Consider the following 18,908-nt stretch of genomic DNA (forward strand, 5'->3'; position numbering starts at 1 on the left):
TTTTTTCCTCTCCTCTCTGAAAATCCTCAGGATCAGACTGTTTTGTCCCTTACCCCTCCTAGTAGACATCTAATTGACCCTTAGGTAACTAGCCCCATCCTGGAGGATTTCAGCTGCTGGTTTACTGTCATTACCTAACATATTTAACATACTTCTCCCTCAATTCTTTGGGTTTTCAATATCTGTCTACCTTGCTTCAGCTGCTCCTGTGGTCAGACTCTAGACCTTGTTATTACAAATCACCGCAACCCCCTAACCACCACCCCCTCTCTTTTCAGCTCACTTCCTCTACTTCCCTGACTCGAAGAAACTTCTGACCCTATGAGAACCTACAAGCCGCTGATACTACGACCTTCACTACCACCATGCCCTCACTTCTTTCTTAACCAGTTAAAATCCCACAGTCCTTCATCTTAAGCACTACTTTGCACACACCTCAACTCCCTACCCTGCTTCTCACATGTCACACTCTGGAAGAACTGGTTAAAGTCAATCTTCTCCCCTTTCTCACTCCTACATCTGTGCAGTTGAATGTATCTGAAGATAAACATACCATGTTGACCATCCTCACTTTAATTAATGACCACCAACCTCAAAAAGGCTACTAACAATGCTCAACAATCATAACACCCTTCCCTAGTCTATCCATTATGCCGCTGAACCATGTTAACCCTTCATGTCTCCCCACTCCTCAAACTTCTGATGCCAGCTCTTTCAAGCTCACACATCTTGGTGACTGTGCTTCCTATTTCATAGGGAAAAACAGGAGAAATCAGCTTGTTTCCCTGCCACCTCTATCTATTCAACAGTACCTGGACCGTGAGTTCCACCTTCCCTCCTGTTAGTGCAAGTGAACCGTCCACACTCCCACCTACCGCCAACACCTCCACTTAAGCAACAGAGCTCCCCCGTACACATTCGTGAGGTCTTGCTCCTGCAAATGTCTCCTGTCACTCCCACACCATCAGTCATTCCCTCTCTACTAGAATATTCCCATCAGCATTTGCTATAAACTGAACTTTTGTGTCCCCCCAAAAAATTCATAAGTTGAAACCTAATCCCCAAGGTGATCATACCAGGAGGTGGGGCTTTGGGAGGTGATTAGTTCATGAAGGTGGGGTCCTCACTTATGATATTAATGCCTTTATAAAAGCAGCCCCAGAGATGCCCTCACCCCTTCCACCATGTGGCAGTGCTTCTGTGAAGAATCAGTCTTCACCAGATACTGAATCTTCCAGTATCTGAAGACATTGAAACTTCCCAGTTTCAGTTCCAGATACCGAAACTTCCCAGCCTCTAGAACTATGAGAAATAAATGTCTGTTGTCTATAAACCATCCAGTCTACAGTATTTTGTTATAGCAGCATTCAAACCTGCTACTATTTTCCCCAACTTAAAAACCAAACCAGATCAAACAAAATGAATCCTTCTCCTCCTCGAGCATCCAATCTATTTCTTGCCCCTCTGCAACAAAACTCCTTGAAAGAGTTGTTATATACTGTCTCCAAATCTCTTCCTCTCCTTCTATGTTGAACCATTTCTAATCAAGTTCTCACCCCTACCACCTCACTAAAATGGTTCTTGTCAGAGTCAAGAATGACCTTCACACTGATAAATTCCATGGTCAGGTCTTGCTTCACTTGACCACCCAGCAGCACCTGACCAGCCATTTTTGCCCTCCATGAAACACACTCTATATGGCTTCCAGGACACCATGCTCTTTTTTTTTTTTGGACTCAGTTCTATGCTATTCTCTCTCAGTTTCATTTTCTGGTTCCTTCTTATCTTTCCTATCTCTTAAAATAGTCTCTACCTACATGTAATTTTTTTGGTGATCTCATCCAGTCTCATAGCTTTAAATACCATCTATATCCTGGCAACTCCCAAATTTATATCTGGTTTCAGGCCTCTCCCCTGAACTGCAGACATACATATCTAACCACCTACCTGATTTAGATTGTGTAACAGGCTTTTCAGAGTTCGCATATCCATAGACAGACCCCCCCAACTCTTCAAATACATCATGCAAAATTTTTGCCTAGGGCCTTTGCATCTACTGTTCCTTCTGCCTGGAACATACACCTCCAGCTACAGAGCAGCCTTTCCATAAATTATTTATTTGTTTTTATTTATTTATTTATTTATTTGAGACAGAGTTGCGCTCTTGTCGCCCAGGCTGGAGTGCAATGGCGCAATCTCGGCTCACTGCAACCTCCATCTCCTGGGTGTAAGCAAGTCTCCAGCCTCAGCCTCCCAAGTAGCTGGGATTACAGGTGCCCGCCACCATGCCCGGCTAATTTTTATATTTTTAGTAGAGACGGGGTTTCACCATGTTGGCCAGGCTGGTCTTGAACTCCTGACCTGAGGTGATCCGCCCACCACAGCCTCCCAAAGTGCTGGGATTACAGGTGTGAGCCACCGTGCCCGGCCTAAATAGTTGTTTAAAGGATGACTTGTACAGTTGTTCTAGGAATTCATTAGGTGTATTTATCAGCTTTAAAGACCATGCACATTGTAAGCATGTATAGTTATATTCCTGGTCAGGAATACAAGATGCAACTTTATCTCTTCTGTATCACTTGATGCACAATGTATATAAATTCAAAGTAAAGCCGCAAGTTGACCAAGACTCTTTTGCATTACAAGCCAGCTATAGTATTCATTATGGGCTCTTCCCCACAAGCATGTCTCTGGAATGGAGGCACCCCTTATGCTGTGGTTGGAATTAAGAAGCACCACCAGAGCGATAAAGATTTGCTACTATACCTAATCACAGTCTAAAAGAGAGGTGCTCATTGGCATAATGTAGATCAAGAAAAACATCAAGTAGACAGATACTGCTGAAAAACATAGTCCTCAGGCTGAATGCAGAGATGACCAGAGGATAGCAATGAGATACAGCATTTAGTGCACTATTCACAGACAGCAAAGACATGGAATCAGTCTAGTGTCCATCAGCAGTAAACTGGATAAAGAAAATGTGGTACATATATACTATAGAATACTATGCAGCCATAAAAAGATGAAATCATGTCCTTTACAGCAACATGGAGGGAGCTGGAAGCCACAATCCTAAGCGAATTAACACAGGAACAGAAAATCAAATACTGCATGTTCTCACTTATAAGTGGAAGCTAAATATCGAGCATACATGGACATAAACACGGGAGCAATAGACACTGCAGACTACTGGCAGGGGGTGAGTTGAAAAACTACCATTGGGGCCAGGTGCGGTGGCTCACGCCTGTAATCCTAGCACTTTAGAAGGCCAAGGCGGGCAGATCACGAGGTCAGGAGATCGAAACCATCCTGGCCAACATGGTGAAACCCCCCATCTCTACTAAAATACAAAAAAAAATTAGCTAGGCATGGTGGTGCATGCCTGTAGTCCCACCTACTCAGGAGGCTAAGGCAGGGGAATCGCTTGAACCCAGGAGGTAGAGGTTGCAGTGAGCCAAGATCATGCCACTGCACTCCAGCCTGGCAACACAGCGAGACTCCATCTCAAAAAAAAAAAAAAGAAAAGAAAGAAAAACTACCATTGGGTACTATGCTCACTACCTGGGTGTAATATACTATGTAACAAATCAGCACATGTACTTCCTGTAGCTGAAATAAAAGTTGAACTTAAAAAAAGATACGGCATTTAGAACAAACACAGCCAGGTGCAGTGGCTTTCCTTTGTAAACCCAACACTCAGGGAGACTGACACAGGAGAACTGCTTGGAGGGCCAGGAGTTTCAGACCAGCCTGTGCAACACACTGAGACTCCAAATGTACAAAAATACTTTAAAAATTAGCCGGGTATGGTGGCGGATGCCTGTAGTCCCAGCTACTCAGAGGCTGAGGTGGGAGGATAGCTTGTGCCCAGGAGGTCGAGACTGCAGTGAACTGTGATTGCACCACTGCAGTCCAGCCTAAGTGTTAGAGTGAAATGCTGTCTCCAGAAAGAAGAAACATAAACAGAGATAAAAAGTGAAAAATGAACACCTCCCAAAATAGGAAGAATATAAGGTTATTTATCTCCCCAAGACCCACTTGCCCTATTTTGAGGGTTCCAAGATCAAGATGAAAAACTCTTAACTTATTCAAGAATTGAAGGAACTGCAGAGACAGCTTTTCCAGTGGAAAGAATCAAAACCTAAGTCAGACCTGGGTGTACATCCCCATGGCTCTGCTCTTATTCTCCTCATGGCTTCATTCGAGTTATTTTTTCATAGGCAAAATATGGTTATTTCACCTATCTCAGTGCAACCCAAGTGTACCTGATCATAAAACTAATCTGGAGTGCTTGTTAAAAATCATTAAAGGTTCCCACGTCTCATCCTAAGAGGGAGACTGGGAGAATGTAGCCTAACAAGCACCCCAGGTGAGTCTCAGAAGACCAGTTATGCAAACACTGTTTTACCTTAGCCATTTCCACAGAGAAAAATTAAATTTATGACGTGGAGGAAGAAGGCATATTGAACATCTCTGTCAGTAAACACTTTGGAGACTTCTGTCTCTCACTTACATTTTGCTGTAGCTTACAAAGGCATTTATTTGGATGATTCCTCAGCAAGCCCTGATCTCTCACCCGTGATCCAATCCTTGGAAGCCACTCTCAAGAAAGATTTTCAATGGTTTCCTAACTGCCAGATTCACTCCCCTCATCAGGCCTGTCCTCACAAAAGCCACCGTTGTGGCCAGCTCCTCATTCTGGACATTCTTCTTTCCTGGTTTCTACAGGACCAGTCCCTCCTGGGTCCTCATCTTTCTTTTTTTGGGGGGGATGGAGTCTTGCTCTGTCGCCCAATGGTTCGATCTCTGCTCAATGGCAACCTCCGCCTCCCAGGTTCAAGCGATTCTCCTGCCTCAGCCTCCCAAGTAGCTGGGATTACAGGCGCCCACCACCATGCCCAGCTAATTTTTGTATTTTTAGTAGAGGTGGGGGTTCACCACGTTGGCTAGGCTGGTCTCGAGCTCCTGACCTCAGGTGATCTGCCCGCTTCAGCCTCCCAAAGTGCTGGGATTATAGGCATGAGCCACTGTGCCCGGCCTCACCTATCATCCTTATAGTTTTCCATCTATAGAGCAGGCATTTTCCTGTTTGTACTACATGTTCTACCTAGATGGTCAATGTCTACAGCTTCACCTCCATCTGTAGTATGACAGCCCCCAAACCTGTACAGGATTTATAGTTCACCATTTCTACCCTATCCTAGTTCTGCATCTTCAGCAGGATCTACTTGTTATCACCATAATAGGCTCAGGAAACTTCTTTCCCACAATCTATTCCTGCCACTTAAAAGCGTAGCCATCCATCCTATTACCTAACATTTAAATCAGACATCAACTCTTTGTGCTCCCTCACCCTCTACATTTAAACAACAGCCATGTACTCTTAATTCTATTTCTGAAGCTTCTCTTAAATCTTTTCCGGCCGGGCGCAGTGACTCACGCCTGTAATCCCAGCACTTTGGGAGGCCAAGGCGGGTGGATCACCTGAGATCAGGAGTTCAAGACCAGCCCGGCTAACATGGTGAAACCCTATCTCTACTAAAAATACAAAAGTAAGCTGGGTGTGGTGGCATGAACCTGTAATCCCAGCTACTTGGGAGGCTGAGACAGGAGAATTGCTTGAAACCTGGGAGGCGGAGGTTGCAGTAAGCTGAGATTGCACCACTGCACTCCAGCCTGCACGACAGAGCGAGACTCTGTCTCAAAAAAAAAAAATCTTTTCCTTCTTCATTACCACAGCTCTTGCTCTAAAAGCTTCTCATTTCTCATCAGAACACCTTAAAATGCTAACACATTTTCCTGCCTCAGGTTTCTTTCCCCTCTCTTCTTCCCACAGTTTTGTTTCTGTAATAGAGATCTGATAAACTTCCAAGGTTCCCTGTGCCCACTGAAGAAAAAAGGTCACACTGCTTGGTGTGGCACATAAAGCCTTTCACAATTTGGTTTCAGTGTACTTTCCTAATCTCATTTTTCTGCCTCTTCTACCAGCCCAACCCCCTCTCCCCTCTCCTTCCCAGCTCCACGCTCCCCCCTTTCCATGGGGTGAACTTTTCAAAAGTTCTCTTGTCTATATTTTTCCCCATATCTTAAATTATTCCACCTGCCAAATGAACACTGTATAATAAATTCTCCCATCTTTAGAGGAAATACTTAAGAACCAATCAAGATATTCAACATTTCTTGAAATAACTGTAATTACTATATAAGGTTTTATATAATTCTAGTTCAAGGCAAAGGAACTTGACTTTTTAATGTACCTTCTATTAAATATTTAATTTCCATTAGGTTATTTTAAAATACTGGCAGTCTCATGGATCCCCGTTTTTATCTTTGCAGATCTGTAAGTGTCCTGGAGCCCTGGCTTAGGAACCACTGCTCTGTGCTCACTGTACAAGCTCCCTGCTCTGTGCCCTTGCTCACACTATTCTGTTGCCTACACTGTCCTTGATATTTTTCTCATTCCGGGACTCAATAACTTGCCACTTCCATTCTTTTCACTCTCACACTACTTTTATGTCACTTATTATCTATTCGAGGATAGTTAATTCTTTAACACAATGATCTGTCAGGCTTGGAGCTTCCTACAGAAAAGACATTTATTTACTCTCAGGGCCTAACAGTACCTGGGCCCCAGTAAAACTAAATAAATGTTTGTTGAATGAATAAACCTTGGTAGGACAAACATATTATCTACATAAAACAATCACCACCAAAAAGGCTGAGAAGATGGGAAAAGATGTGATTTCCCTAAGGTTATGTACCAAATACAAAATTTTGAACAGGAGCAGAAATTCAGGTTTTTAACTCGTTATTCTGTTAACTGTAAGTTTGCATAAGTGGCAACTACTATATTACTACAATGTGCAGCTTTTTATTCCTCTCAGAAATCTCATAGATATCGTTCATCCTGTAATTGCTCTGATTATGTCCTCAGTCCAGGAGAAATGACTTTATGCCACAGTGAATACACAATAAAAAAAGAAAAACTGTGCTGACTTAAGTTACCCAGAACACCTGCCTATTTACAGTTAAGTTTATCAAATTCTGATAAGTGTATGCTAAATTTCTTCATAAAATCATTTTAAAGGAACTTTATTTCCTGTGGAAGTTTCCGATGTGAAAGAAGACAAGCAGGTGATAGGAGAATATTGTATGGATTAAATAGTTTCTACATTAACAACTGCTTATTTTAAAATTTCAAATATCCTTTCTGGGGGTTGGGGGGAGGGCGATACTTCACAAACTATAAATGTGATTTGGTTGAACCTGTTTTTTTGGTGTAGCCGAGAATCCTTTGCCCAAACTTGTGCTCTCACTAAAGGAGGCATATGTTCTTGTTTAGAAACAAACTAGTACTGATTGGACTATACTTCCTGGTCCTCACCTACTAAGTAAATCTTCAAGTCAAACCTCCTTTACTTAAACATATGACAAGACTAGCCATGCCCCAAATCATAACAAATATATCAAAAATTACCAACTATACTTTATAACTTTGGCATATCAGCTAGACCTTAAAGACATACAATCTAAGTTTTCAGTGGTACAGCTTTAACATGAGCATAAGATATCCTTTTCCTGTTACATTAAAACATTTTTGAAAGTACCTTTTCTACTTTATTCTATAATTTTTTTTTTTTTTTTGAGGCAGAGTCTCACTCTGTCACCCAGGCTGGAGTGCGGTCGCATGATCTCGGCTCACAGCAAACTCTGCATCCCGGGTTCAACTGACTCTCCTGCCTCAGCCTCCTGAGTAGCTGGGACTACAGGCATGTGCCACCATGCCTGGCTAATTTTTGTATTTTTAGTAGAGACAGGGTTTCACCATGTTGGCCAGGCTGGTCTCGAACTCCTGACCTCAGGTGATCTGCCTGCCTCGGCCTCCCAAAGTGCTGTGATTACAGGCGTGAGCCACCACGCCTGGCCCAATGAAACATTTTTAATCAAAATGGTCATTTACAAATAGAATGGAATTAAACACACACACAAATTTATCTCCTCCCCTCACATTTAGCTCTGCAACTTACAAGTTTTCTCCTTTGTATTTTAAAACAATTTGTAATAAAAATGTGTAAGAAGTTCCCCTCTTACAAAAAAGGAGAAAAGCAAATGGAGTTATCAGGCAATGTTTAGGGAGTAAAGAGACACGCTGAAGCTACAGCTCACAGCAACTAATAAAGACAGGTCCTCTCTGCAATCTGGAAGATGCCTATGAGCGCAGGGAACTGAGATCAGATAAAAAGCAATCTCCCATCCCTGTCCACATAGTCTAAGCACAGTCCTGGCATCAATTAAGCTAAAGACAATTGTAGACACAAAGGATAGTAATATAGTAATATAGTATATTTATCTTGGCTTATTACTTGCTTTGAAAGTTCTGTGTAAATTCTTCTTTAAAGGTGACTGTTAGTTAACTTTAAAAGTCTGGAGTTGGGTGAGTGAATAGGAATAGGACTATATGACTGAGCTTCCTTTCAACATGGTATTCTAATATGCTACTATTCAAGGGTCCTAGTAGTTAAAAAAACAAATAAAAAAAGATTATAAATCTGAAAGTCTGAGGAAGACCAGATTTCTGTACCTTTGTTTCACATCAGATCACTTTGTAAAAGGACAGAGAAAAAAAAAGAAAAATTATACCATCTTATATTTGCAAATATTTTCATGTTATCTCATTTAATAAAAAAAAAAATCAGTTTACAGATGCACAAATTGAAGAAGCACCAGAGATTAATGTCAAATTAGAAATACTTTTGTTAGAGAGGAATTAGAGCCAGAGGAAAAAGGAACATGTACTTTGCAAATTAGTGACAGTTAAGATAAAACTAGTTCTTTAGAACTTCTGAGATTGTCAGAATGACTTCCCAACCCATCCCAAGAACTCTAAGTAACACTTTGCAATTTGCTATTTGTGTTGAAGTCAGAAGACTGGTAACTCACAAAATTATGTAAACATACATAAAATCTAACAGTGAGGTGATGAGACTTTCTTCCCAACTTTCTGCAGTGACCATCCCACTTAAATATCAACTAATGTAATGTTTAACAAAAGAACATGGACAACGAGATTGGTACCAGAAAAACAAGTTTATTTTAGCTAACTTTTAAAGAAAATAAATAGCTTATTCACTCATTCACATGCTTGATATGCAGAGTAAGCACTTATAATGAAACTTGAAAATTCCATCAAGAGAAAAAAAATCAATGAACTGGTGAATCTCGGATTGCTTCTTGAGTATCAAAAGACAACATGCAAAAATAAAGATAATTCCGCACCTCCCTCTTTTTAAAAGTTTTGCCAGTACTGCAGTTCTTCACAGCTGTTCATAATAAATGCTTGGTTAATTCAAATCTGTTCCCCTAATACTCCTTGAAACAAACAGAATTACTGGTCTATTATTACTGAACTAATGAATATTCTCTGGGTTTTTATCTTTTTTTTTTTTTTGAGACGGAGTCTCGCTCTGTCACCCAGGCTGGAGTGCAGTGGCGCAATCTCGGCTCACTGCAAGCTCCACCTCCCGGGTTCACGCCATTCTCCTGCCTCAGCCTCTCCGAGTAGCTGGGACTACAGGCGCCCGCCACCACGCCCGGCTAATTTTTTTTGTATTTTTAGTAGAGACGGGGTTTCACCGTGGTCTCGATCTCCTGACCTCGTGATCCGTCCGCCTCGGCCTCCCAAAGTGCTGGGATTACAAGCGTGAGCCACCGCGCCCGGCCTTATCTTTTCTTAAGAGCATTTAGAAAAAAACTTTTATAAACTGTATTTATCTCCTGTTGACTATCAACTTATTCAAGGTTTCTCAAACATTCCACACTATCTTAAGTCCACACTACAAGGCAGACCCCAAAACTGGGCCCTACCTCTTCCTAGCCAATTCTGTTTGGTCATCATGTATGCTCTTCAAGCCAAAATTCCTGTTTTCACTGCAATTTATGAGAAAGAAATGATCCCCCTGTTTGCTAAGTGGATCTTCTCTAACTACCTTCAACTCCTCATCTGTTCATTTTCCTTTTTCTTTTTCCTTTTTTTTTTTTGAGACGGAGTTTTGCTCTTGTTGCCCAGGCTGGAGTGCAGTGTCATGATCTCAGCTCACTGCACCTCCGCTTCCCAGATTCAAGTGATTCTCCTGCCTCAGCCTCCCAAGTAGCTGGGATTACAGGCACCTGCCACCATGCCTGGCTAATTTTTTGTATTTTTAGTAGAGATGGGGTTTCATCACGTTGGCCAAGCCGGTCTCAAACTCCTGACCTCAGGTGATCCACCTGCCTTGGCCTCCCAAAGTGCTGGGATAACAGGCTGAGCCAATGCGCCCAGCCCCTTTCATTTTCATTCTGTCTACACAGGCTCCCTCTTTTCAGTATATAAATAAGTTCGGAGGTTCCTTCTCCTAAAAATTACCTCATCAGTGAGGAAAGGAGGGAGTGGGGCAGAAAGGCTTGAATCTTTAACCTCTTGCAATTTGAGATTGTCTCTGCTGCTTCATTTAAATTCTTTAAGTGTGCTCATCACCAAATCTCTTTCTTCCCAGTCCTCCTCCTATACCTCCAACCTAGCCAGCTGTATTTCTGTCTCCTTTGCTGGCTCATCTTCCTCCCTAAAATAAAAGGCATTTCCTGAGGTTTTCTCATGAGCTTTCCCTTTCCCACAGCTTCAACTCTTCATATTTACGCTGCCCTCTCACTGGCTCTAGTCACTCATTTCCACCCACCTACCTAATGTCTCCCTCTGGATGTCCTGCCTGCACCTCCGAGTCACATGTCCAACACCAAACCCCTTACCTTTTCTTCCCTGCTCCCCTAAACCTCTCTTCTCAGCTTCTGGCCACGCAGTTTCAATCTCTGGACAAGGGTACCAAGAAAGGAAGAATGAATTCACCTGCCAGGAACCTAGATTTTGCATCAAATATCTCAACTCTGTCCCCTCTGTCCTATACCACTTTACACTAAACCTCTCATCTGAACTGCTATAACACTCTCCTTTTGGTATTCTTACCTCAAGTTTTCAGTACACACCATTGCTAGAGAAACATTCCTTAGGTGTAATTTTGATCAAGCCTGGCACTCAGGATACTCTACCCAACATTTCTCAAACTTTAACGTGCATGTGAATCACACAGTGATCTTGTTAAAATGCAGATACTCTCATTCAGGGAGTGTGGGGTGGTGCCCGACTCCGGAGTTTTAACATACTCCCAAGTGAGGATGATGCTATTAGCATCAGGCTATATACATATACACAGTCGGCTCTAACCTATTTTTTCTAACCTCATCTACTTCTCCCTGCCTAGCATACATACGTGCATGTCTATATCTCTTAGGTACACACACACACACACACACACAAATATACATATACAGAGACAAAATGTTTTCCAAACATAATCTCCAGCCTCTGTGCCTCTTGATGTTTCCCCAAGTCCAGTGACTGTCCATTATAATTTTACCCATTTTTCAGGAACCAACCCATTCTGCCACAACCTTCTCTTATCTTGTTACCTACCCTCACTCCCATACCTCACCTAGTAGAACACCACAAAAACCTTCGGACATCAGTGACACTGGCACTGTTTTTGGTCTGTAATGTTGTTATAGGTCTTCTCGTTTCATCTGTACTGTTAGACTGCACACTCTCCTGGAAGGCAGGAACTACCTGCCTAACCTCTGTCACCCAGGGCATCCTTGGGCTCTTGTTAACCAGTAATTACCTATTGAAGTGGATTTGAATTCTAAGAAAAACAAAACGTCTCAACTCTACCTCATGTAATTCATTTTGAGCAGGAGCTTCAGAAATTTCTTTACGATAAACAAAAACACTCTTCCAGGAAAACTGACTCATTAGCAAACCTAAGAAAACTTTGTTATATGTATATTTTTACAAGTGTTTATATATTCAAATGGTGCCTAGAGAATTTTAGTACTTATCCTATTTATAGTAGTCTCCAGATATATAGATCAAAGTTCTAATATTAATTTAAAATTAAATCTAACTTGTTATGATCTAGTAATGACTATAAGTCTAAAATATGTTCCAATCCAGAGCCCAGCCTTCCCTGGTTTAATTTACTTAATGCTCCCTTTAACACTCCATTTATAAAATGGGACATCACTTTCTCCACGGGTGTGATAAGATTGGCTGTCCCCAAAATGTACTGTTAACATGCCTTACATTGTGTCTAGACTTTGAAAAGTGCTTTAAAACAATCACCTTGAAGTAACATTTTTTGAATGCTAAGAAACTCAAAGAAAACCCTATATTAAATGTTTATACAGTAAACTCCTTATTCAAGAACCTAACCATGGCTATTAGGTTCAAGAACCAATATTCAAGAATCTGACTATAGCTCTTAAACTTTAGCGTGCAAGAATTATCCGGAGTGCTTGTTAAACACGCAGATGCCAGGCTCTTACCCAGGGAATGTCTGATTCAGTAAAACTGGGGTGGGGCCTAGAAAACTGTAGATTTCACCAGCATCCCCAGGCGATTCGGATGCAGGTGTTCCGCAGATCTCAATTAGACACTGATCTCAATCCTTGTCCGGGGGCACTACAGAGTTGTGTTTGAAGGAAAATACAGACGTCTTTTGCTAAAGTCCTTTCTCAAAACAGCTGTCACGCCAGCACAGACAGCAGGTGATGTGCGTAAGGAAAAAGAAGGAAAGGTTCCTTGGAAGAGAATCAATGCCCGAAAACAATGAAAGAGGGGAAATGCAACCCTGGAATTCCATTCTCCTGCACCTGCGAGGATGCTGCTCTGACCCGTCGGCCAAGACCAGGCGCTCGGGAACCGAGCCCAGGCAGGTCGCTGGCCAGGGGATGGGAGGGCGTCATGGCCCCGCGCTCATCCCCAGGTCGCCAGCTGCCCTCCGCAGCCGAGGGAAGACGCCCGCCCGGGTCCCGGATCTCCGCCCCCAGACACCGCATCCTCCGCGGCTCGCGCGCGTAAACAATTTGCCTCCCCCCGGGTCGGCAGCCCCTTACCTGCCGCGCGGTCGCAACTCTGCCTCATCGTCTGGTTCCGGACCCCGCGGCTCCTGCTCGCCCGCGGCTGCCGGCAGCGCCTCAGCGTCCTCCACAGTCACTTCGGCCGCAGCCACGGCGCCCGCCGCCGGTACTCGCGTCGCTGAGGTGGGAGCAGCGGCCGCCCCGAGGCCGAACGCCGCCTCCGCCGTCGGCGCTGGGAGGCCACGGGCGCGCCCCGCGGCCACCGTCCTTGTCGAGAGCCTCAGCAGCAGCAGCAGCAGCAGCAGCAGCGCCCGTACCAGCAGCCCCGGGCTGATGGCGCGCTCCATCAGCGGCCCGCCCCGCGCGCAGGCATGGAGGCGCAGCCACTGACGCCTGCCTCTCCCGCCGCTCGGAGCTCCTAACAGGGCAAGGACGTGCTAGGGACCCTACCGCCGCCCCGATGGCCTGGACAGCCAGCCGTGTTCCCCTGGCCACGTCTCAGCCCGGCCTCAGCCGCTGCCACCTGAGTGACAGCCTATCTCGGACGTCGCCCATTGAGCAAACTTTCCGCGCGTCTGGTCTCTCATTGGCTGCGGCCGCTGCCACTCCATGTTCCCAGGCTGGCCTTTTTGGGGAAGGTGGACTTTCCCTGGTTGTCAACATCGCACCTACCAATCAAATCGTAATTTCGTCGTTCGAGGCCCGTCCCTCTTCCGGATGCAATTACCAATGAGAAATGCCCCTCCCCGAAGTCTTTTTACTTGATTGGTGCGCTCATCAGTTCCCGGAATACCTTTCCTACAACAGATTGGCCATCGCGGTGGTTGGCCTCGCCCCACAAAGCGAGGCGCTGGAGAAGACTTGGAGATCATTGGTGGAAGTGGATGTCCCTCAAAGGTCTGCGCTAAGTGCCTCTTGATTGGTTGGAAGCGGCACTTACTACGTGGCGGATTCTGACTGTGAAGAGGACGGTCCCAAGTGAAGAGTGGGAGGCAAGTCCCTTGTGACCTGGAGGAGGTCCACCATAAAGGAGCTGGCATTGTAGCTCTTCTAAAGCCTAGTCTACTTAGGAAGGCAAAAGCGAAGCAGGAAGAAGTGGCCACAGAAGTCGTGTGGTCCCTAGAAGTAGAAGGGTAAGGAGGATGCAGGAGGTGGTCCTACTTGTGGCCACAACGGTGTTCAGAAGTCCGCTTGTTAGAGATGGCAGTGACCTGCGACAATCCAGTCTGCCCGACACGCCTCCTGCCTCCTTAGGAACCGGAAGGAGCCCCGGCCCGGTGCACTGACGTAGTTTGCCTAAGATCACGTAGCTGGTTGGTCACAGAATCATGACTTCTTCTGACTCTGACCTGGCACGCTTTGTACCTCACCAAAGACAGTGATGAAATTGCAAAAGGGCACAGTGGAGAAGACCGGAATGTTCAGCCAAGGCATTTGAACTTTTAATACTGCAAGTCAAGACTTCCTGAAGATTTTTGAGCAGATGAATGAAGTGACAAGAAAATGCATCTTCAGCAGTGACAGCATCAATGATGAGGAGACTGGCCGGGAGGCTATTACTCGCATCAAAACCAGTGAACATTTAAAAAAAATTTTTTTTAGAGAGAGGGTCTTGCTCTTTTGCCCAGGCTGGAGTGCAGTGGCTTAACCATAGTTCACTGTAACCTTGAATTCCTGCGTTCAAGCAATCTTCCTGCTTCAGCTTCCGGAGTAGCTGGGACTACAGATGCGTGCCACCATTCCAGGCCAATTTTTAATTTTGTTTTGTAAAGATGGGGCTTCTTTGTTGCCCAGGTTGGTCTCAAACTCCTGGCCTCAAGCCATCCTCCCGCCTCAGCCTCCCAAAGTGCTGCGATTTACGGGCATTAGCCACCGCACCTGGTCCAAAACCGGTGAAGATTTGTTAAGGTGTTGGCAATATAGGTATACCTAGATTAGCCTTCATCTGCTAAAAACATGCTCTAATCTCTCCCCAGCCCAAAACAAACAAGAAGCCCCTCTTCCCCTTCCAGCTTCTACCACATGTCTTTGCTCCTCTGTATGGCAAAACTTAAGTGGATTCAAAATTCCTTATCTTCAATTCCTCTTCTCCCATTCCCAAGTACATTACAGTCAGGCATTCACACCACTAAAACTGCTCTCGCTGAGGCCACCAGTGCTGTATTCAAAGGATAATCTTTGTTTTATCAGCTGTATTTGATCAAGCAACTCAAGTTTTTCCTGTTTAGAACACCTTTCACCGGTCTTCTTGCTTCTCCATAGTGCTGGTCATCACCCTCAAAGGGTCCCCCAGTTCACTCAGGATAAAAGCCAAGTCCTTACAATAGACTACAGGGTGCTACAACATCTGGTTCCTACGGCTTTTCTGATCTCATTTCATAATGTCTTTGCTCACTCCATTGGCCAATCAAGTCTTACCTTGGGGGTTTTCTTTTGTTGTTTTGCCTGCCTAGGAAACTTCCCAGGTATATGAGTTTGCTAGAGTTGCCCTAACAAATACCACAGACCAGGTGGCCTGAACAAAACTAGTTTATTTTCTCGAAGTTCTGGAGGCTAGAAGTCCAAGATCAAGTCGGATTCTGAGGCCTCTCTCCTCTCTCCTTGGCTTGCCTATGGTAGCCCTCTTACTTCCTCTTCCCTCTGGTGTCTCTTCCTATTCTTCTAACACCAGTCAGATTGGAGTATGGGGCTACCTTTAACGGCCTCATTTTAACTTAATCACTGCTTTAAAGATCTTATCTCCAAATACAGTATAGTTATATTCTGAAGCACTAAAGGTTGGGACTTCAACATATAAATTTTGGAGGTACACAATTTAGCACATAATACCCAGGTACTCACAAGATGTGTTCCCTCACTTTATTTGAGGCTTTGCTAATCCCAGTGAAGTCCCTCCTCACTACCTTATTTAAAATTAAAACCTCCACCACCTTCCTTCCTTTACTTCTCTCCTGCTTTATTTCTGCTTAGCCGATACATACATTACAAATATGTAAATACTGTAATTTACATATTTGTTTTGTTTATTGTCTGCTCTGTTTCCCTCCACTTGCATGTAAATTCTGTGAAGATTTGCTCATTGATGTATTCAAGGACATGAAACAGTGCAAAGTGTTTAGCAAGCATTTAATAAATGTTGAATGAATGAATGAATGAATGAATCAATACCTGAGGACAGAAGGAAAGAGACAACTGGAAAGGAAGAGACTGCAGTTGCTGTAGACAGAGGGGTTGATTACGAGAGCAAGATTCCAGAGTATCTGGAGGAAAAGGGGCAGCTCTGCCTTCCATGTTGAAAGTAGAGCATAGGAGGTACTCCTAGAGAGTAAGTTATTTTGAAAAGTAGAGAAAATAGATGAGCGAACTCAAACGAATTGACCATTATCTACTCAACAAAATAGGAGATAAAGTCTCCCACCTAAAAGGGATTATACTAGTTGGTATGAGGAAGGTGTCAGAAAATTAACATAAGATGAAAAATGATTGTTAACTACCTGTTTGAAATTAGTGTATATATTTTAGTGGGCCTGGTCTTCATGGTTTTGTAATTTTTTCAAAAAATGATCATGGCATGAACAAGGCTATTAATCTGAGCTAATGAATTAGGAGTCTACTTGCCACCTGTAAATACTGTGGAAGTTTTATTTATTCATTTATTCATTTAACATTCAGGGATTCCACATGACCACCTGCAAATAATGAGAATAAAGATACGAACAAAATAGATGTGGTTCCCGCCCTTCTGAAAGTTAACTCCCTATCTAGTTAGGGAGACAGACATTAACAATCACACATATATTATTAAAACTAAGATAAGTGCTATGATGGAAAAGGCACAGGCAGAAGAGCACAGTGGTGGAAAATGCCAGTAAGGAGAGTCAAGCTTTATACTTGGGAACAAAACACAAATTTTCCATTTTGGAAAAAAAAGCCTGAGTCGAAGTGTGCTGACTGGGAAAATAAATTAAGGAGAGAAAAGAGAGTCTACCTGCTTTAGGACAGCATGGAGCTTCACAGTGACTTTGTGGGAACTCTGGAACCTAGGTGCCTCAGGGAAATGTAAGAAAGTGGGGACCGGGCATGAGAGCTGGCCAGTGAGGCTGGGCCAGGAAAAGAAGCTGGTGCTCAGGTACCCTGAGCCAGGGTTGCCCAAAACAACCAAGATTCTACAACTGAGTGTGGCCCAGAAAATCAGCAAAATAGGTCTGAGATTTAGAAACAGTAAGTTCAATCCCTTAACAGAGAGAGACTGCATCTGTTGAAATGATATTTGATTGTGAATAACAAAAACCTTGCCATATAGTGGCTGAAGCAAGAAGTGGGTTTATTTTTCTTACTGACACCACAGCTCTACAGTGATGTTTTATTTAAACTTATGCTCCTTCTATTTCTCCATGCTTCATGGGTGACTTTGTTCCTTTTGCCTGTCGTCTCACTGTTTTGGGATGGCAACTCCAGTATCATTTCTTTATTATAGGTAGGACAAAGAGGAATGACAAAAGGCATGTAACCACCTGAATTTGCCCCTATCAAAGAGCTCTCCAGGAAGCACCACCAAGGAATTTTCACTGACATTTCCCAGGCCAGACCATGCTGCTGCTAAACAAAATGAGGATTCTGCTAGTGAGGATGAAAGGAAGAATGTGTAATCAGTTTTCTTGAAGTATAATACATGTACAATAAACTGAACCTATTGGAAATATGCATTTGGATGAGTTTTGACAGATGTATATACTACAGTCAAGATACAGAACATTCCCATCACACCAAGAGATTCCTTGTGTCCCTTTGTGGTCAATCCCTCCTACCCGAGGCCACTAGGTAACCACTGATCTGTTTTCCATCACAATGGATTAGTCTGCATATTCTAGCATCTTTAATAAATGCAGTCATACAGTATGTACTTTTGTGTCTCACTTTTTTCACTTCATATAATGTTTTTAAATTTATTCACGTTGTTGAATGTAGCAATACTTAGTTCCTTTTTACTGCTGAGTAGTATTCTGCTTTATATGTTCCACGTTTCTTTATCCATTCACTTGTTGGAGTACATTTGGTATATTTTCAATTTTTGGCCATTACACATAAAGCTACTATGAGAACATTTATGTACGTAGAGGTCTTTTTGTAGATGCAGGTTTTTATTTCTCTTGGGTAAATACCTAGATGTGGAATAACTAGCTCATATAGTAGATAGATGTTTAACTTTATAAGAATCTGCCAAGCATTTTCACAAAGTGATGTACCATTTTATATCCCCACCAGTGGTGCACGAGAGTTCAAGTTGTTCTATATCCTCACCAACATTTGGTAATTGTCTTTTTAATTCTAGCTATTCTAGTAGGTATGTGATGGCATTTCATTGTAGCTTTGGTTTGCATATCCCTGACAACTAATGATTTTGAACATCTTTTAATGTGCTTGTTGGACATTATATATCATCTTTTGTAAAATGTCTATTAAAAGTGTTTATAAAGACAGCAGTGTTTATGGGTAGGCACTCTTGAAGAGTTTGCCACACAGTGAAATTTGTTGTGTTGTACCAGTTAGCTATTGGCATAACAATGCTGTGTAAGCAACCATCCCAAAATTCAGTGGCTTAAAACAGCAAAAATGTGTACTCTGACACCCTTCACCTGGAGTTGCCTGATCTAGCTAGAGCACGATTTTCTTATGGCAATGGAAGAAACACAATTAAGATGAGTGGAAACTTCCATGGCCTCTTAAAACTAGTATCAGAACTGGAGCACTTGTTGGAGCAGGATGGAGTAAAGCAAGGCATATGACTACGCCTAACATCAAAGAGGCAGGACAACATGCCCTGCCTCTAGTGAAAGACACTGCAAAGTCATGTGACAAAGGGCATGGAACTAAAACATAACGGTAGCAAGGAATTAACTTATCAATTCAATGTTTCTTAAAGTGTGGCCCTGGACTGACCTCATCAGAAGTTCAAGGGATGG

The 18,908-nt window shown here is 43.2% G+C and overlaps 1 protein-coding gene across 1 annotated transcript in view; it reads right to left on the reverse strand.

Annotated features, from left to right (window-relative positions):
- The window catches only part of EIF2AK3 (eukaryotic translation initiation factor 2 alpha kinase 3), a 76,080-nt gene extending 58,367 nt beyond the window's left edge, over positions 1–17,713 (reverse strand). The window contains exon 1 of the mRNA XM_055240977.2: positions 12,982–17,713. Within this exon, the coding sequence (XP_055096952.1) occupies positions 12,982–13,292 (311 nt within the window). The 5' untranslated portion in view covers positions 13,293–17,713. The remainder of the gene's footprint in view (positions 1–12,981) is intronic.
- Between the last annotated feature and the right edge of the window lie 1,195 nt (positions 17,714–18,908).

The sequence above is a fragment of the Symphalangus syndactylus genome, chromosome 14 (assembly GCF_028878055.3).
Source record: "Symphalangus syndactylus isolate Jambi chromosome 14, NHGRI_mSymSyn1-v2.1_pri, whole genome shotgun sequence".
Classification (NCBI taxonomy): domain Eukaryota; kingdom Metazoa; phylum Chordata; class Mammalia; order Primates; family Hylobatidae; genus Symphalangus; species Symphalangus syndactylus.